The sequence below is a fragment of the Mytilus trossulus genome, chromosome 3, assembly GCF_036588685.1.
Source record: "Mytilus trossulus isolate FHL-02 chromosome 3, PNRI_Mtr1.1.1.hap1, whole genome shotgun sequence".
NCBI classification, from domain to species: Eukaryota; Metazoa; Mollusca; class Bivalvia; order Mytilida; family Mytilidae; genus Mytilus; species Mytilus trossulus.
In genome coordinates this window covers 25,527,801-25,549,848 of record NC_086375.1, presented here as the reverse complement: position 1 = coordinate 25,549,848, position 22,048 = coordinate 25,527,801, and the positions used below count along the sequence as shown (strand labels likewise).

The following is a 22,048-nucleotide window of genomic DNA, read 5'->3' as shown; positions in this document are numbered from 1 at the left end:
CAGCAGCACACGATTTACATATCTATCAACATTATCAAAATCGGTAGACAACTCCTTATAGAGGTTTTTTTTTTTTACCATTTATTGCAATTTGGTCTATTTTATCTTGAAAACAGTAATGATCAGAATTCAATATCTACAAATAAGTTTAATGACGGAATTCGTCAAAAGACTCTTCATATCAGTTAATACCCTTACATGATAAGGTTTCTATTTAAATTAAACATTTTAACTAGAAGACGATATAATCCTCAAATTTCGTTTTCTTTCTTCTAAACCCTGTAATTTTTCTTGTCTTTAGAGATAAATTTTGATTGTCATTTCTCGTGACCTTCCACCACACTTTAACCACCAATCGTAGACATTCGATGGTAACTAAGGAGCCCGATTTATAGAGATAAAAGGAGAGGTGCATGATGTAATTGTCAATGAGACAACTCTTCACAAGAGACCAAATGACACAGAATCTATAGATCAACGTACGGCCTCCAAGAAGAGCAAAGCTTATACCGCATAGTCAGTTATAATAGGCCACGAAATGACAAATATCAAAACAATTCAAACGAGAAAACTAACGGCCTAATTTATGTACAAACAAGAATGTGTCCCCAGTACACGGATTCCCCACTCGCACTATCATTTTTTATGTTCAGTGGACCGTGAAATTGGGGTCAGAACTCTTATTTGGCATTAAAATTAGAAAGATCATATCATAATTGGAACATGTATACTAAGTTTCAGCTTGATTGGACTTCAATTTCATCAAAAACTACCTCGACCAAAAACTTTAACCTGAAGCGGGGCAGACGAACGGACGAACGGAGGGACGGACGGACGCACAGACCAGAAAACATAATGCCCCTCTACTATCGTAGGTGGAGTATAAAAATGAATACTTGAATTCTACTAGTGTGAATGAAAAGTAGATCATTCAATATCTGATCATCAAAAGGGTTCAAATTCCATTGTGACATTTTTCTCAGCTTTGCCATCAATTAGTCGTAATTAACTATAGCATGGCATGCTATCACACTGGGTACTTATGTATCCCTTACAACCTCATTGGTACTTGTCAACTGATAAAAGCCATGTGAGGGTCTATATGGGGTGTACAGAAAAGTGCAGAAGAAAGAGAAGAAAAAAAAGAAGAAAAAACAAGAAGAAAAAAAAAGAAGAAAAAAAAAAGAAAAAAAAAAGAAAAAGAAAAAGAACAGTCTAAGAAGCTAATGAGGTGTACAAATATAAAGAATAGATAAGTTCAATAACAGGCAAAATAAATAAAGAAATTAGGGAGTCGTTGCAATAACGTATTTTAACGAATCATCACATATTCTAAAAACTTGTGTTTAAATCAATAATTTAAAGCTTTCATTTAAATGGGCCTATTGCAGTCACTTACATGTAGGCAAAGATTGGGGGACATTCACATTGAAAACATAACTCTAATTGCATGTCCATTTATATATTGGCACCATCCCTCTTGCAGTGCTTGGTCTAAGACATACACCGGCCCCTCTATACAATAAACATAAAGCTAATTGTTTGTTGAAAAGTATAAATATATCATAATTTGTTTTTGCAATGATTAATTTACAGTCCTTAATATAGTACATGTATATTATAATTATAATAGTATAATGATATAATAATATATTATCTGTTAGCTGCAACTTGACATAATGGGCACACTATTTTTATATATCAATGTATATAGATATAGGAAGATGTGGTGTGAGTGCCAATGAGACCATCCATCCAAGTAACAATTTAAAAAATAAACCATTATAGGTTAAAGTACGGCCTTCAACACGGAGCCTTGGCTCACACCGAACAACAAGCTATAAAGGGCCCCAAAATATGCCTATTCATACAAAACACACAATTTGATTCAATGGGACAGCTGTGCTGAGGGATTCGATTCCTGTGAAAACGGTGATTGAAGCCCAACTTTGGGTGAAACAGTTACACTCTGAATATACAGTCATTTTTATAAGACGAATCTCGCATGCACACGTGCATCTTCCGATGTCAAAATGCTTATGTTATTAGACAATAATTTAATTTAGGGAGCGTTCACAGTCGATTTTTAATCCGATTCGACACCACACAGTCGCCTATAGATATCGTTTTCACACTACGATTTTTCAAACGGCATCAGATTTAAGTGTTCAAACGGTGCCGTTTGAGTCGATATCAGGTGCACAGGTGAAAATCGAATTATAATCGAAAAGTAAATCGTATCTTGTGTATCGTCAATAGTTCAATGACGACACTGACGGTCAACCAGCGTAACTCGATTGTTTGAATATATTTTTTTAATCCTTCTGCGTTTAACATATTTTATTGGTAGATATATTGGGGGAACCAGCAGAAATTAGAACATTTATATTGAACTGGAAGTAAAAAGTGAAGTTTTGTACAAATTTATATATTTATGTTGATTTACACATGTAACTATAATAGAAATTTACTTACTTACTTACTAACTATTTTTACAATTCAATATGTATATAAGAGAACGTGGTATGAGACAACTCTTCATTCAAGTCACAATATGTAAAAGTAAATCATTATAGACTAGTTCCTCAACCCAGAGCCTTGGCTCACACCAAAAAGCAAGCTATAAAGAGTTTAATCAATAACAAAAAAGAAAATGAGAAACCGTTCAAACGAGAAACAATTATAAACCACTTCAACAAACGACAAACACTGAACATGAGGTGCCGCTGACTTGGGAAAGGTGCAATCAAATGCAGCGGATTTAAACTTTTCTTTAAATAAGGTACCAACTTTCACCCTTACCTGAAAGAATAGCGTAACTTCACAACAATCGAAAGACACACTATTAAAGATCAATTAAAATGGCTTAACTAAATCAAAAGACATGTATATATAATGAAGTAATAATAGCATCCATAAATTAAATTTAATGTCAACATTTATAATTGGACAGAAAATGAAGAAAAAAAGCTGATTTTTGTTCAGAAGAGAAAGCAGGCTCCATCGGCTGAGTTTTGTATATCCCCTTAGGTTGCAAGTTCAGACACGTTTAAAGATTGCCTCGGGCAACAAGGTAAGCAAATTTGAAAACTTAAGATGATGTCTAACAATTAACATGTAGTCAGCCTAGGGTCACCGGTCTTTTTTCAATTAGACATCCGATCGGAAGGATGCCGGACAATTATCACACTGGCTAAAGATTGCTCAGGTCGGATTAGACCATGCTGAAACTACAATACGAAAATAAGAACAAACAAAAATCTTATTAAGTTACACGACGATGCGTAGCAGTGTGGTTATGTATAACTTTCTGACTTTTAAGAACTTTTTTGCCGTTACAGTTTAAGAAAAGTTGAATTTTTAAATATGCCGATTCATTGTATCTCTCCTTTTCAGCCGTTTCCCGACATAGGTTCTTTCTAATATACCTGTTAAAAAAACTTTTTTAAATATATTTAAAAACAAAACTGGTTACTAGCTGCTTGAAGTAGTATTACATGTTTATGTCTTCGATATAGGATAATGTAAAGAAGGGGGAGCTAGGGTGGATTAATGTCTCAAGTTGTATCGTCAGGCGTCAAACGGTAATTTTCGGCTATCATTAGCTTCAAATTGGTTTATCATGGTTTACCGTGAATCGTCAAAATATCCATATCGTGATTCGTCAGACTCGGGTATCAAATTATGAGGGGGGATAGGAGGGGTCCTGATCCCGAAATCCCGAGGTCCCGAATTTAAATACAGTAAATCCCGACGTCCCGAAATCGAAAAAAAGATTCCCGGATCCCGAATCCCGAGCTTAAAAACACCCGATCCCGGAGTCCCGATAAAGGTCCTACCCCCCTCGTGAGCGTCATTTTTTGAGACAATTTTAAGTAATGCGTAAAAAATCAGTCGAATTTTATATCGTCTATAAAAGAAAGTGTACATTTTACCATCATGACCAAATATTACCGCTATATTTTTTTACGCCATTTGGCAAGAACTTTTCAAGCCGTTAATTATTCGCCATGAAGGTATTCTCATTATTTGGACATAACTATCCTCATGTAGGATATGTGTATACGTAGGCATTGTCCCTGTTGAGTGAATGGGTGAAAATGTTTGATGGTAAACTGCATAGAAACTGAGACTACTAGAAATAATCGGGAAATGAAAATCTTATAAGTTTTTCATCATCCCTTCAGTCGTCAGTTGAGATTTTAAAGTAGCAACGGAAAATGTAAAATTAAAAAATTCTAATAGACCCTGCAGAATGACCAGAATGACCAGAATGACGATACTGAAAATACACGAAATATGGCATGGATACAGGCACTGGTAAATGACGTCACACGGGCGTGCGTAATAGACCACTTTCGAGTTCATCCGTCACCGGCAAAAACTCGTCAATTATACACGCCTTTATGACGTCATTTACCAGATAAAGGGGCTCGCCTGTATCCCTGCACTATTTACGTTCATCAAGCGTCTTAGTGATCGTCTTTGTGCAGGATAAACTAGAAATAATGGTTGCTCTGTAGGTACTTACTGACATTTCCCTAATGACAGCAGTGTTGATTGTCAATTTTGAGAATTCAATTTGCCGAATAATTCGTACAATATAGAATTATAGTTTTCCAACCACTCGCTCAACATTGGAAGGAAGTGACGACGCCCCTAAACGCACAAATGACGATGATAAAGGCGCGTATAATTGACGAGTTTTTTCCGGTGACGGATGAACTCGAAAGTGGTCTATTGATAATATATTCCGGTGAAAGACATGTATACACCTTATCGCTATTTGTCCGCCATTACTGGATATCACACAGGTTCCCGTAAAATTATGACGTCATAAAACAAAATAGCTGACGCCACATTGAAAAAGTGATTGTTGTATGCGTCAAAAGTTCAAGCGGCAGGGTCAGCCGGGAATAGCGATAAGGTGTATTCCCTTTTCAGTCAAAAAAGGTCTTTTTTAAAAACATGGGATTAATATAAATGATTTCGTTTATTTTTTCCAGTTGAATGTTTTTATATATTTTACTCACAACAAAGTCATGACATCAGCAATATTTCGATTGCATTCGCAGATAGAGAACCGGTAAAAAAAACCGGCGTATTAAATTAAAAAATACTTTTGAGACGTGCCCTCGTAACAATAGAATTATCTCCCCTTAGTTCACTGCACTCGCACAGCACTGTCGTACCCACAATGCCATATATAGCGTAACTGACGACCATGAAGTAATGATCCCTTGTAGCGATATGTAATGATGCTGAATGGCAGCCGGTCAGTGGATAGAACGGGGTATATACTTTGTTAAATTATACAAATACGTCAAAACAAAAAATGTAATACTATGGCGATTTACAATTAACACGGATTATGCATTTCATAAAATTCTCATGTTTTCTCGTCTGCTAACGATTTTCATCATATTTTTCACAACACGATTCGTTCAGCATTGTGAAGCTCATGATATATGTTATATTTAGTTTCTATGGATTTCATTTTAATGCATGTTACATCAGCATTTAGTTTCAAAGGTAGGAAAGTGATAACTATTATTTTTATTTGTAAGATTTTTTTTTATCCTAATCCTACAGGCACCAGCAGTGTAATCATTGATTGATCACTGATCAAATGAGATGCTGATGAAAAGCTGTTGGCATTGACTGATTCTACTCAAAGTCATGCTTATGATTGACCAATAATAAAATTGTAGTAATTTATAGATTGAACAGGATAAAATTGCATTGACATTCAAAATGTGTTGAGGATTATCTTTCCTTTTTATACAGTTTAAACAAATTGAAAGTAAACAGTGGGTTTAAAAAAAACAATCATTTTAACCGCAATGGAAGCAGGAAGATAAAATATCAGATCTGATAATGTGACAGTTCAAACAAAGCATGTGATATCTTCAGTTTTATAGGTAAATTATTTTTTGATGACTTTCTTGTAAATTGAGTTTAACTTAATTTCAAATTTTTCATGGAGGTGGACCTACAATTACAAATATGTACTTTTTGTAAGTTCTTACTTGAAATTACATTTGGAATAAAATAACCAATTTTGGTAAGTGACTTCAGATATTTCTGTTGTGAGGATCTAAAAAATGGGTATTGAAATGACTTCAATCGTGCCTGCAATGGCAAACAATTTTTTTCTAGTAATTCAAAGTGTAAGCTACATTTTATAATAATGTACACATAGACGTCAAGTTGAATAGACAGTGTTAACGATTAACTTTTCAAATTTGCTGCTTTGGTGGTGCTTACCCTTTATACAGGTCTATTAATTTGTTTCCCATGTAAAATAATAATCTGACAGCACAGACATTATAGACTAATTGTCACAACATTAAAAAAAATTGAGAATGGAAATGGGGAATGTGAGTAAGACCAAAAAGAAGAAAACAAAACCTTTTTGTAAAGATTTTATTGGTACATGTAGTCATGTACATATAGCAAAAATTCTTACAGGCCAAATACATGTAGCGATTATACAAGCCTGTCACTGTCAGTGTGACTAAGGAATAAGAGTATTTTCTGTGTGTTCTCGTTGAAATTGAATTTCCTTCTAATAACAGATTTTAATGCATGTGCCTGTCACAAGTTTTGAGCCTGTGGTTCAGTGGTTTATGTTGGTTCATATTTGCTTTTCGTATATATTGTTTCTAAATTAGGCCATAAGTTTTCTCATTTAAAATAAATTCTTTCATATTTTTCATGTCAGGGTCTTTTATACAAATGTAGCTGTCTATGGAATGTTGAAGGCTGTATATGGATAAAACTTGACATTAAAAATATTTTATTTCGCCATGAAACACCAGTCAGTTCCAGTGTAAAGAAAAATACATCAGGACATTTCATGTTCAGGATATTATTCATCATTCTGAATTGAATCATGAATGTATGCAAAAAGTTCTTATTGAAACCTAGTATTTTAGCATCTGCACACATTCTGCTCTTAGACTGGATTCAGTCAACAATGATTTTTTATCAGACTTTTTTTTTTTAAATTTAAGATATCAGAGATCATCATTTTTATAATTTAAGAAAATGTAAACTGTTTAGGATAACTGAGTAGACCAGCAGGCCAGGGGTAAAACTCATTAGGCACTTTGGAATGAAATTGAAATGTATCTAATTATTCTCAGATTATTCTCAGATATTTTTGCATATGAAAACATGAATAGTTCAGACCTGTGAAAAACACACCCTTGTAAATTCTTTTCTTTTGTCATTAGTACACTGTATTGCACCTATGTTTTTCTTCTTTCAAAACAAATTCTATTCTTTCGTTATATAATATACTCAGTATAGTATTGCACCTATATCTTTTTATCTTTTAAAACACATCATACTTTGTTGTGATGTCATAAACTGCATATAAGCATTGATAAGTCATACAATACGTACATATCAACACAACAGATAAAGATCCTTTAAATAGTAAACCATGTAAATTGATCTTGATTAGATATAGTTCATGGGTGCTACAACATAATGGTTCCAGTTGGTGGTCTAAGCCTTATCACTAAAACTAATCAATAACAAAAAATAGAAGGCAGACAAAAATCATTAAAGGCTATACCCATCAGATAGATATTAGATTTGTGATGTATTTATATTGGGTTAAACACTAAGTATTTTATACAAAGATCCAAATAAGGATCAGCTTACCGCATTTAAAGGTATACCATTATTTATATAGCTGAATGGTCAACATAAAACAGTGAAATAAATATAGGTTATTGTAAAAGTCAACTATTATATTGACTTCTTCATAACATCTAGTAAACATTCGTGGGAGAAGTGTTTCTTCAATAGAAATAGGGTGTTTAATAGATGTATACTCGTTTAAGCCTTTAATTTTTAACAAATTTTGATGCGTTTTAAGTGTATTGAATTCTTCATTACAGGAGCTACATGAAAGATTGTTGCAGATTGTAAAGAAAAAATATCAAAATGAAGAGGCTCCACTTAAAAATGACCAAAGAAGCTAAAATGGCATCAATACTTTTAGGAGTATTCTGTATAATAGAATATCTTCCGGTAACTACAGCTACCAATATAACAACCACAACAGAAGTGTGTTCCAGGAATTCTACACCCTGTCAAGATGGGACTTTATTCAATGCGTGGTCACCAATTCATAATCTCAGTGTAGGGGATCAGGTGGCAAGGGCTATAGTATACTTTGTTTCTATGATTTATTTGTTTCTTGGTGTGTCAATCGTAGCTGATCGCTTTATGGCTGCTATTGAGGTAATTACTTCAAAAGAAAAAGAAATCGTTGTTAAACGTGCTGATGGAACTACAACTACTGTTAACGTTCGTGTCTGGAATGAAACCGTTTCAAATCTGACCTTAATGGCTTTAGGGTCTTCAGCTCCTGAAATTCTTTTATCCGTTATTGAAATTTGTTTGAAAAACAATTTTATGGCGGGAGAGTTAGGGCCAAGTACAATTGTAGGTAGTGCTGCTTTTAATTTGTTTGTTATTATTGCAATATGTGTGTATTGTATTCCAAATGGAGAGTCCCGCACAATAAAACATTTACGAGTGTTTCTCCTTACAGCAACATGGAGTATATTTGCTTATTTATGGTTGTATTTTATTCTTGTGGTGATATCACCTGGAGTCATACAAATATGGGAAGCTCTTTTAACTCTTGCGTTTTTTCCGATTACAGTTTTGACTGCTTATATTGCTGACAAAAAATTATTCCCTTACCGATTTCTAACAAAGCGGTATAGGTCAGGTAAACATAAACCTGTTATGATTAGTAGTGAAGGTGATGGCCATGAAATGCAAGGTGGAAAGATGAATAATGTTGACGAGATTGTTTTCAAAGGTTTGGATGGAAATGAGTCCGATATGAAAGAAATCAAAGAATTTGAACAGCATAGAAAAGATTATATGGACATAATCAGAGAACTACGTAAAAAGCATCCTAATGCTGATATGAAACAACTAGAAGAAATGGCGGAATTAGAGGCTATTAATAGAGGTCCAAAAAGTCGAGCTTTTTATAGAATTCAGGCCACACGAAAACTTACAGGAGGAGGTAATGTCATTAAAAAAGCGAAAATCGAAAGACGAGCCAGTGTAGAAGATGTGAAAGTGGAAATTGCCGAAGACAATATCACAAGGGTATTCTTCGATCCTGGACATTATACAGTGATGGAAAATGTAGGGTCTTTTGCTCTTACTGTGACCAGAGCTGGAGGGGATCTAAACAAAACACTGTATGTAGACTTCAAAACTGAAGACGGAACAGCCAATGCTGGTTCTGACTACGAACATTCTGAAGGAACCATTGTGTTCTATCCTCTCGAAACTCATAAACAATGTGAAGTTACCATAATAGATGATGAGCTTTTTGAAGAAGATGAACACTTTTATGTTCGTTTGAGTAATCTTAGATTAGGGGATTCCCAAGGAATGTTTGAAAGCGGACAGAATACCAACGAGGCTAAGCTTGGGACCCCACATGTTGCAACAGTGATGATTTTAGACGACGATCATCCAGGAATCTTCCATTTTGAAGAAAAAGAAATGTCAGTCCCAGAAGCAATTGGAGAAATGGAAGTTAAAGTTACAAGATCATCTGGTGCTAGAGGCATGGTGAGGATTCCATACCACACAATAGATGCATCTGCCAAATGTGGAAAAGACTTTGAGTTGGTTGAACATGAGATTGTTTTTGAAAATAATGAGACTGAGTGAGTATTAACTTTAACTTATATGCTTCAATTTTTCTGCCCAAATATAACTTTGAACACGATTCTGACTACAGTCTGAATCGAAATCAAACTTTTTTTCTTTTTTTCAAGGAAACATAAATCCATGTACAAAAATGTACATCTTTATTGCTTTGACAACGAAATCATTAAATATTGCCAAAATAAATTCAACAGCAAACATGTCAAAAAAGAAAAAAAAAGGGAAAAAATGCTAAATTCACCAATAATGTCGTGCATTAAAAAGAGGGACGAAAGATACCAGAGGAACAGTCAAACTCATAGATTGAAAATAAAATGAATGCCATTGCTAAAAAATAAAAAGACAAACAGACTAATAATAGTACAGAAGACACAACATAGAAAACTAAAGACTAAGCAACACAAACCCCGCCAGTGTAACAATGCACCAGACATACATTCAAAAACACTACAATCTTCACAACAGCCTTTTGAACCTAAAGGCCAGATTGAGAAGCTGTATTTTAAGACAATTTAAGCGAGATTAAAATGTATATCGGCCTGAGGAGATTATTTTACAGGCCTGAGCTGGTGGGCCTGTGGTTGAGTGCCAAAATTAATTACAGAAAAATTCTTAACTGGTTTTGAATGATAGAATTTTTCGATGTGATTATTTTTCAACAAAAATGCTTTATCTTGTAAATTACTTTTGTGAAACTCTAGGGTATACTAGTTTAACACAATTTTTTTATCACTTAATAGACTCAATGCATGAAACAAAATAAAAAAAATAATATTTTAAAATGTAACAGGAGGCCTAGGAAAACCCATTGAATCCAACCTGCCTGCTTGAACCATCTGTGTTTATACTAGAGATGTACTTGACTGGGCAAATTATATGATATATATCAACTATATCATGTACAAGTAATCAGTCTTCACGATGAACTGTTAAATCTACAGGCCCATAGCTCAATTATTTTTTTTTAGTTAGATTCTGTTGGCCATGGCCTGTAGATGTGATTTTTACAGGCCCGAGAGCAATTTTACAAGCCTCAGGGGCTAGCCGCTACTGGGCTGCCACTCAGTGCGATGACTGTCAGAATCAAGTTTGAATGGTTTGAACTCCATAAATTATTCTGATTGGCTGACAACAATCATATGGATGGCTTTATATTGAACAATATGAAACCATCCATGTGATTGTTCATGTACATGTACAAAAAATGTAGTAACGTTTCAACATACACACCTACATGTGATCTCCATGAAAATATTACAACAGTGTGCCCAATCTATTGCAAAACATAAAAGTCGCTAGATTTAACTTAAAATCTCCTGGATTTAGCAGTAAAATAATGCTTCTTTTCCTGCAGTTTAATTATATCAAGGAGGTTTAGGGTTGTGAAAGTGTTGAACATCTTTAGTATTTCCGCATTTTCATACAAAATGTGTTTCGTTCAACAGTTTAACACCCACATATACAACTACACAAAAGAAGCATTCAATTCTTAAATTAAGATTTCAAGGAGTATATTATTCTATATACATTGTAAACAACTTCTGTCAGTGTTGTCCTTAATTCATCCATTTGTATACAATATTGATTTTCCATTTATTATAAGAGGAATAGAGTAAATAAATATAATTGCTGATATTCTAGCTCCAATATCCAAGTACAATATTTTACTTTTCTATAGGCTGGTGTAAACAACTTACACTTATTTATTTCATTGACCAAATTAAGTAAGCATGCAATTATTATGTCAATATTAAAAACAATATATTGAAAGATCCTGTGTCAGTATTAAAGTTCTGTTCAATTAATGATTTAATCTGACAATTTTTATCGCTATTTTCTTATTATATTTTACTTTGATGTTTTTTGGTGAAAGTTTCATAATATGGTACTCAATCGACATGGGTTTAAACTTTTGCTCAGTTGAGTAGAAAGAGAAATTAAAATTAAGAGAATGTACATGTATCTACAAATATGTAATATCATTGATGTCATGAGCCTACGTCATTGAAATTGCTGAGGAAAGCATTAATAATCTGGTCATCAATAGTCTGTCAGACTTTAGCTAGGTTCTTTAGTAGCTACATTACATGTACATCTCATCTCAGAGCTGTGGGCAGTGGTCCTTCAATGAGGTCATAGAATAGAAACACCTTTTTTGGAGGAAGATTAAAATAAAATATTTTTTTTGGGGTTAAACAATCAGATAAAGTACAGGCCTATGCATTTGCACACATATAAAGTACTAAAAATGTAGCCCTCAAAATGGTCGGTCAACTTTCGATATATACATTGGAAGGATGCATTGTATCCTTGCAGGCCTCTTTCACACAAAAACAGTGAACTGAAACAGCTTACTTGTAATTTAATCATTAATGGCTGGCACACAACACAAGTACTGCACCGCCTTTATACAGAATAGAATTTGTTCTCTCATCTGGAAGTACTTAAATAACACTACATCTGGTTATTATTAGTAATTGCCTGTGTGAAGCTTTTTTTGGATCATGTTGATTTTTTTCTAGAAAATGTGTCCATTTACGTCAAGCTGTAATACATACCCATTATAAAAATCTATTAATGGCTCACTTCAGTTTTTTTGTTTTGATTCTTGCCTTTCGCAACCAATTTACTCCTAACAAGTAGCAAGTGTTTAATATTTATAAACCTGTCTTCACACTTAAAAGCTTTGCATGAATTTTTTATTAATTGTTGCAGTTTGGCTGGTTTGAAATGAAGTTATTACATGTGTAAACTGGAATTGATTGAACTGTTGAAATTCATTTCAGCATGGCAATTGGCCAAACATTTTGATCAGTCCTGACACCTTTTATTAGAGTTAAGTATCGATTGTCTCTGCATTGTTCTGCAAGATCAATTATAGCCCTCTTATGAGAGCAGAAAATATGAACAATCGTTGAAGAGAAAACAGTGATCATCATCTATCGAGACTAGACATCCCACCTTTTATCCTTACTGGACATTCCACTTTGAACCATTGATATCAAAACTGATTCTATGAAAGATACACTGTATCTCATAATTATATGGCATTATGGTCATTTTAATAAGTGCTGGACATTCCACTTTGAACCATTAATATCAAAACTGATTCTATGAACGCTTACTCGTAATTATATGGCATTATGGTCATTTTAATAAGTGCTGGACATCATTTATCTATTATATATAATATGTGGAGCCTTGAGTTGACCCAAAGGCCACTTGTACAGAAATGATAAACGATTGAGACATCCAATATGAAATTATTGATGACATTTGACTGATCCAATAACTCATTGGTCACCGATTGGTGTCTTGTTTGTTTGAGTTCTGCAGAATTGGACTTTTTATGAACATCCTGGAAGGCATTCTCTAGCTTTTGACCTTGTAGTGAGAAAATATTGTATTAGGGTTTACCATTATTAAAGCAATATTAAATAATGAATATTGTTCTGACTACTCAGAATAATTTATTGCAGCAGCTTGCTGGAATATTTGCTGAAAATTTTTCCAATCCAAAGAACATATTTTTGGATTGAAAGAGATTCAGAGCTTGACTGGAAACAAACATTTATTTTTTATGCCTCATACATGTATATATCATAGCATGCATATCCTTGCATTTGACTGTCTTAAACATGTTAAAAAAGCATAAAAAAAATTCTCTGTGCAATTTTCAACTTTGAAGGGAGTTGACTCACTTGGTAAAGTTTCTTAATCTGACTCACTGTTAAACATACATGACATATACAATGTACTGTGATGTCCGACTCCAAGTGGTAAAAATATGAGGATATGAGATAATCTCAAATTAAACTGGTTCCTGATGCTTTTAAAAAATCAACTGGACATTGGTCCAGTAAACTGTAAACCATTCTTCATCACTAGACCAGATTCTTATTTATACTGGACATTTACACATACATGTATATGCATGTGTATGATTTTAACCAAATAAAAATTTGTACTGGTCATTTGGTCCAGTAATGCATATCACTTAAACTGGACCAAACCAATTTTTACTGGACTTTGCCTCAATATAAATATATATGTCTGACAAACTTTTGATTTGTGAAAGCCAGTTTCTTGTTTTAATATTATAGGCATTTTATAGTTCTTACATGTATTTTATTATTGCAAAATGCCCTGGCATTGATTCAGATTGAAAATATATACTGATATAAACTTGATGTTTTGGTTTTCATGGATGTATGACTCAACATGCTGAAATTGATGGCAACACATTATTTGATAACTACTGTATTGAGATCTTCCAAATGACAAAAATCCATTACATGAATGGAGGATTGAAGAGTAGACAGTAGGGTTTCCGAATCTTTTTCGCATTAAATACATCTTTAAAGGCTTCTAAACTCTTACAAGAATCGTTTATTTTAAACAACTGAAGGATCAGGTTCCATTTTCTGTAGGTTTCTTTCCACTATCCCATTTAATGGCTTTTTCACTAATACATTTAAAAGCTAAAGTACAAATTAAGTTCTTATTGCATAATGTTGATGCAGCCATCATGCTCAGCTGGTTGGTAATTCTGTTCCTCCTTTAAATCTTGTTTGTTTCATGTTACATCAACAAAATGCAAGAACTTCCTGCGGTGTCTGGACAAATTAAAATTACAACAAGATTATGTACTGAGATGTTGAAAAATTATTAGGGGTCTGGCCAATGAAACAAGACTCATAATAAGTGTTAGACATCTACTCCATGTTGCACTAAAGTCTCTTTATTAGTCTTGTTTTAATTTCATTGTATATGTGTTGTATATGATATATTGTAGAAAAAAACACCAATTTCAGACAAATTAAATTTCCTAGTGTGTATGTATTTTGCTGTCAATCAGAGTCCTATATGAATAGCTGGTTCAAAGAGGCCTGCCTAAATTACATAGTTGTTCAACTTATTGGCAGTTTAGGATACTGTCTGTCACACTTTTAGTCAGACAAATTGCTAAAGGCTGACTGAATCATTCAATCAGAATGAACAAGATGTCAGAGGGTCAGACTGATTTTGAGACCCAGGAAGTTTTTTTATATTTTTTTCTCTGATATAAATGTAAAACCATGAACTGAGAAAAAAACGAAAAAAACATTTCTACATGATTGACAGATTCTAGTTGAATCCTTATCAAAATTTATGTCTGCAGGATTTCAAAAGTTTGAGAATGTATTGAGAATATAAAAACAAATAGTAAAAAAATTAAGTCCCCAAAATTGAAATGTCTTAATTATTTCTACTGTTATTTTCCAATTAGAAGGGATGCTAATGATTTTGAAGAAAATTGAATCCAACTAGGTCAAATTGTATGTGTCAATAATGAATTAGTTTTACTTATAATAACAACATAATGCGGTATGGACACTTCCAAATTATTCTCAGACTTGAAATTACACAGAACTTGGTTAAATTGAAAGTAAAGACACCTTAACCAGACAATTTTACCTTAAACAATTTTAAACATAAACAGATTATATTTTTCTGAATAGCTCTTTGATTAGATTTAAAGCAATAGCTGCAAAGAAAATAAGGATTAATATTTAAGTTAAGCCTTTTTTACAAAAATATTTACACTTTCCCTTCTGTTCACCATTTGATAAACAAAATAATCTTTATACAAATATTGTCTTAATTGGTTCTTGTTCTGGCTGAGATAGAATAGAATTAATTTTATAAAGCTTCAGATGTACTCAATCTCATCATATTGTTAGCATTTCTATTTTTACATAACAGTATAGATTGTTTTATTGTACTTGTAACATTGGATTTAAAAATAAAATCCATTAGACAATCGGAAAACACCAAACACTTCTACCTTTCGGTAGCGGCCTTTTATTTATATGTTTTAATGGGATGCATATTTTGAATAATCGTTTTCCGTAACAATCGTATAAAGATTTTTGTGTTAATGTAGGATTAAGAGCTTTGGTTTTTTATTCGATCACTCTGAAGTTTTTGTTATTGATATTTATATGAGCTGAAATGACAGAAACCAGAGTTTTTCAATCAATAGCTTTCCCATTATAAGTTTAATCAATGAAAACAATATTGGCTACCAGTGTGTTTGATATTTGTTTACTTCCAGTGACATACAGGAAGAATTGGCAGGGAGGGGTGTGGTGAATTGATTTTGTATCTGGGGTTATTTTGATTGATTGTGGCATCTCTTGTATAACTTGAATTAATTAACACCAGGCAGTCTGTGGGAGGATAATAGGTAAAATGGAGCTCTATTTCATGTCAATATTTTTCACACTTATTAACTTAATAATGAATTATGGTTGTCATATTTCACTATGACAGCACTAAATATGTATATGACCATGATTCTGTTAAAAGAGTGTTTGTGTTTTCCTGTATTCCATATAAGGCAAACAAAATATCAAGTATAGATACGTTTTATAGTATCGATCAAGATGAAGACAAGTCAAAATAAGTCATACACTTATCCTAAGTTGATGATAGAGCAGAGCTCTACATAATGTGTTTACTTCAATCTTGTAGGTCTTGGGTTTGTTGTTATAGAAACAGTATCCACCAAAAGTATCCTTTTCTTTTCAGTTGTGAAATCGACAAAAGCATAAATAAAGTAATTCAATTACAACATGTTAAATTTAGACTAAAAGAATATATATGAATGTGTAGGAACTTGTATTTTTTCTTCTTCAAATTTCATATATCAGAAATTTACTTTTCTTTATTTGTTTCAACTTGATGTGATAAACGTGGAAGGGTTCTTTTCATCCATATTGTTGAAGGATAAAATGTGACACTGATAAAATTGAGAATGAAAATGGGGAATGTGTCAAAGAGACAACAACCTGAATAAAGAGCAGAAAACAGCCCAAGGCCACCAATGGGTCTTTGTAAGTTGTCTTTTTGGTGGTACATCTCCTTGTAAATTGTATCTCGTTGACATTCATTTTCACATATAAACATAAATAAAGAATATGAGATTAAAAATAAATATGAGTGTCAAATTTAATATGATACATGTACGTACAATGAAGATAAAATTTCAATTCAAATATTGTTTAATAATACCTTTTATAGGCAATTATATCTTATATGTCATCTGCTTTTTGTAAAAAAAGACTTTTCAATGAAACTCCAATATTTACTTCAGTCTTGAAACTCAACAACAACAAATCTTTCCTTAAACTTTTTAAACCTAATATATTAAAGAGAAAAGTTCTGTGTGTGTGGTGTTGAAAAAAAGGGGGGAACAGGGCTAAAAGCTAACAAACATGTTTAACACCACAACATTCTTTAAATCTGTACGCGTCTGCCCAAAGTTGGGGAAACTAAAATACAGTGGTTGTTGTTGAGTATGGTGTCTGCTCATTGTTTTGTTCATTTGTAAATCAGACCAGTGGTATGTTTGAATTGTTTCATATTTTGTCATTCTTTTAAGTCTTCAACTTGTGAAAAAGAACTTTTTAGAACATAACAGGTCATAAAAATTGTTCAAATTATTATTAATATATATGTATGCAGATCCATACGATGAATTTTGCATTATCATATACCATCTTGGCAAGCCAAGGGTATGATCTGGTCCCCTCTTTTCCTTAGGATCTTAACCCTAGATGCTAGTGAAGATGCATGTAAATTGACCAGTTACTTTCTCAATTCTCAAGATTCTTTCTGTACCGTAATTACTTTGAGTGCATATAGGCACCTACTTTTCAAAAGGGTTAATTATAGCTACTGTATAATTGCATATGTATGCAATGAGTTTAATTGCCATGTGCAATGTTCATCCAAATTGTGACAATCACATGTGCATGAAATTAGGAGGTCTTGTAGGGTTCTTATATTGATCATCATCACATTTTGCTAATTATTAAAAAAAAAAATGTAATTGCAACCACTTTGTTTTAAGATTTAAAAAAAAAACCTTTAATTATGCCAGTTAACAAGAATCTTGCCTAAAAATGATATTCAAAGGTCTTCAAGGAGAAAATCATTAATTTTCCTGTTTTGGCAATTCGGTGTTACACCATTAATATTAATATTGTTATTGAAAGATATTTGGGAGTGCAGAAGTCCTGTGTTATTACAATGCTTGTGAAAACAAATACATTATGCAAAGTTGGATAGCTCGTCATGGTTTTTGGCATCTTTTCATGAGAGAGAATATGATGTTAAGACATACTGATTGATGCTAATTAGGGTGATTAGACATGGAAGTCAACCTATATTTATTCATATTGGAATGACTTGTATTAATGAGTACCAGGTTTTTATCATGGTTTTGAGAGCTATTATTTTGAATCTTTTCTCTCGAGACGTTTGGTTAGGTTTTTTTGGTTAGATGCCTCTTAGGAGTATCATTATAATAGTGTTATGTCTCTCACAGATCTATAGAAAAAGATTCCAGACTGATTTTATAGTCAACATGATGCATTCATCATATTAAGTTAAAGTACATACTAACATAGTATACACTTTTATTCAAATATTTATTTATTGCATTTTTCCACAGTGATTTAATTTGTAGGGATTAAAACCATTGATATTTTCCTCTGAAGATGAAGTCTGTAAGGTGAACTTGACTAGTTCAGAAGTCCCATTCATGTTCTAAATGGATACTTTTTCCTTGAACATTTTTATTTCAAGTGTCTTCAGTGAACATATTTCATATTGATCTGTTTCCCGAAGTATTAAAGGTGTACTTGACTAGTAAAAGTCAAATTCATCTACTACTGTTATTCGTTTCTTGGAACAAATATAAGTGAAGACAATTTCTAGGCACTGTACAACCTTAAATGTATGTTTGCTAGCAAAAATAGACTAGGCTTTCAGATTGAGAAAAGACTTAGCTTGAAGACTCAGGTCTCCTGAATTTCAAAATAGTTAGAAAATAGGCTTTTGATTTAAATAAAAATAGAATTGATACGAACAAAGATATTACATTGTACATTGTAAGGTACTGGTTAAAGTGAGAGTCACAGCAATATGACTGAAGTACCCCCAGTAATGTAGCAGTCACCATGATACTTACTTTCAACAATTGGTTGGCTCTGAATTGCTCAGGGCCAAGTCACATGCCTATGTTAATAAATTCAACTTAAAGACAATGAAATTGTTTGTTGACTAACAATGGCATTCCTTAATCAGTCCCAGGCACATACCAAGTATGTAATCATGGATTGAACTCCATGGCAATCTGTAAATAATTTGATCTGATTATCATGATTATGTGGTGATAATTTTGTCTTCTCTTTCCTCATTAATATTGTATAGTCTGTTCATTAATACATTTGCATAAATTAGTTATACAGTCTGCATTCTTTCAGATCCTGCAGAAAAATACTTATAATTCAGGATGATCAGATAGCTAGAAAAAGTGCCATAAATTAAAAAGAAAGTCTATAAATAGAAACCTGCATTCTTTTCAGATTCTGCAGGGAAAAAAATGGTCAGAGGGATCAGATAGCTAGAATCAGAAGTTCTATAAATTAAAAAGAAAGTCTATAAATAGTAACTGCATTCTTTCAGATTCTTGAGAAAAATACTTATAGTTCAGCATGATCAGATAGCTAGCAGAACAAGCACTATAAATTAAAAAGAAAGTCTATTAATAGTAACCGTCTGAACCAAAGCGTTTTATTATTCTTGTAAGTCTTAAGTCTTGATCAGATTAATTGAGAAACAGTAGTGATGCATATGTTTAATGAGGTATCTAGTGTAAATGTAAGAATTGTGATGGCATTTGGCAAGATCACAAACACTGCAGCATCATCATCATTGTCATTCTGATGAAACATCTAAAGCAGTTTGTAATCTTCTTCAACATATGGTCTTCATTCTCTGACTTGGTAAATTTACAAAGAGGATGATGATCATAATTTGCAATATGTCATATGTTGACACTTTTGAGATGTATAGTTGCACAATGATTTAATAATTACAAAAATGTATACAATGTAAAGATTAGAAGATGTGGTATGTTTGCCATAGAGACATTTTTCCACCAGAGACTAGATGAGGCGAAGGTTAGCAGTTAAAGGTCATGGTACAGCCTTGAACTTTATTTTTTTGGTGATAATTAAGAGCGTCAAGTTAAGTGAACAAATAAGCCAAATGATAATATCGGTTAAACTTTTTACAGATTTGTTATTTATTTCAAAAGGGGAGGTATTACTGCCTTTTTGATTACAAAAACTCCCAGAAGGGGATTTAGAGGGGGCCCACAAGGGAAAATTTTCTTTAATATTTATGGAATCATTGAAGTATGATGGGAGCATACCCCTCTTAGGTAGTCAGTGAGTAGGCTCCGACTTATGAATTTCTGTATCAGCCATTGACTCCTACCCTTTTTAACACCTACTCTGTTTACTATGACTATTTCAATAATTGAGACAGGTAGTTGTTTTTTCTTACATTCAAACCTTCATAGATGAGATTAAATCAAGTCATGCAAAATAACAATTCGTTTTATTGAAAACTTCCCAATTTATATGAATAATGAATATTGTAATTAACAGCTTTCAATCAAAATAGCTTTAGAAGTCAAGTGGGTATTTTTAGAAACCTTTCCAAATTAAGTATGATTATATTACAGAGAATTCTACAAAGATGTCAATTTCTATTATGCTGAACAGTAGCTTATAGCATTTGTCCGGTTTAAAAATAGTCATTGTGATTTGTATAGAATTGTTATGTAAATAGAGGTTTAAATTATTGAAGATCTATTCTATGCACTTTATAATCTACTTAAAGTGTCTTTGAAAAGAACTTTGCTTTTTAACTATACCTTATTAGATTTTACTTATGATATCTTATATTGAAAAGATGTCTGCTTGATTGAATATAATGTAGAAAAAATAGTCATATATTATAAACTGCCTACATAAATTTATGTATGAGTTTTCACTTTTGTAGATATTGAATATAATGTTGTCTTAAGTATCTATCAGCCGATTGCAGCCAATTTCTAGTAATGGTATGTCTTGGGAATACTTAAGTTTACTCTGGCTTAATGTTATTTTACATAATATTTATTGATGATCGCAAAGATACATTCTCAATGGTTCTACCATTTATTCTGCATACATGTGTCTCATTACGATTTATACACTCAGTACAGAGACAGATAGTATGCTGTGAAATCGTGTTAATGGAATTAATGAATTAGATCGGATTGTCCAGTTGGCCAGTCCAGCTCATGAATTTTTAAATAGGGAGTGATCTATAGTTCATTTATTTAACAACAACATGCAATGTTAGAAAGTAGGGCCCCAGGGTTAATAAAATGGAGCCTCAACTAGATAAGTCGTAATAGAATTAACGGTATCAATTATTGCATTAGATGCACATTTCAACAAGAAATGTTTCTTTAGTGATGTTCATAGCCAAAATATTTGTAAATCCCATACATCACACAATGTAGAACCAAAGCCTGGCTTCTTAAGAATCCTAGCTTTGCTTGAAAGAGGTTATTTTCTTGATTTAAATAGTTTCTGAAATTTGTAACAGCCTTGAACTTGAATACTGATACATTTTTTTTTGTACCCTCAAGGACTTGCTGTCCTCCAGCAGAGGTATTGCCGTCTGTGTCAAACTGTTTTTAGATTTGTCTGTCACCGAAAAGAAATTTGAACTTTTCTACTAGATATTCAACCAAATATTTTTAAAAGTTCTGTCTGACCGAATGAATGAATTTTTGTCTGACAATTTGTGTATTGACCAATGCGGTAGACTAATGTCAGTTCTAGTACCAATTTTACTGACATGCAGATCTAGATCATGGCAGATGCCCATTTCACAATCTGTCAATTATCTTTTGGTTTTGAATTAAGCTACCAAATGTTTTTATTGTGCTATGTTGTACATTTCCTATGAAATTCCTAATTTCCGTGGCACGTAGTGTAACGGGAATTAATTGTCTTCTCACGTAGTAGTTCGAAGGCGTATGAATTTTTCGGGCGAGAAAAATTATTGTGTTAAATGATAGGTGTATGTATGGTCATTTCTAGCCCTGCTTTACTTGAGTGAACATCAAATTTTTTAATTTGTACGTTAAGAACGTTTTTTTAAATATTTTGTATATATAAGTATGTTCAAATTAGCATTAAAGTTAAAACTTTTCGTTATATATATAGGTGGTATGGCTATACAAACGTAATCGGATTTGGTTATTTCAGACTCATTTCTGTCTTCAAATTATTTCATTTAGCAGCAGTCTTTTACTGATAGCAGATTCTTTGTTTTTTAAATGTTTTCTTAAATGTTTTTTGAACATTCTTATATCAAGTGCGGTCCAACACTTGGGGTTTCGCATGGCATTAGGCAAACGGACACAGGTTTC

General features: G+C 32.8%; 1 protein-coding gene across 4 annotated transcripts in view; it reads left to right on the top strand.

The window, feature by feature from the left end:
• Positions 1-5,180: 5,180 nt before the first annotated feature.
• Positions 5,181-22,048, top strand: part of LOC134710931 (sodium/calcium exchanger 3-like) — a 49,977-nt gene continuing 33,109 nt past the window's right edge. For 2 of the 4 annotated variants that reach the window (XM_063571350.1, XM_063571346.1), the window contains exons 1-2: positions 5,188-5,293; positions 7,914-9,719. In XM_063571350.1, the coding sequence (XP_063427420.1) occupies positions 7,960-9,719 (1,760 nt within the window). In that variant the 5' untranslated portion in view covers positions 5,188-5,293; positions 7,914-7,959. Of the gene's footprint in view, positions 5,294-5,356; positions 5,533-5,787; positions 5,922-7,913; positions 9,720-22,048 lie in introns of those variants that run through there. The other 2 variants (XM_063571347.1, XM_063571348.1) reach the window with 2 other exon arrangements.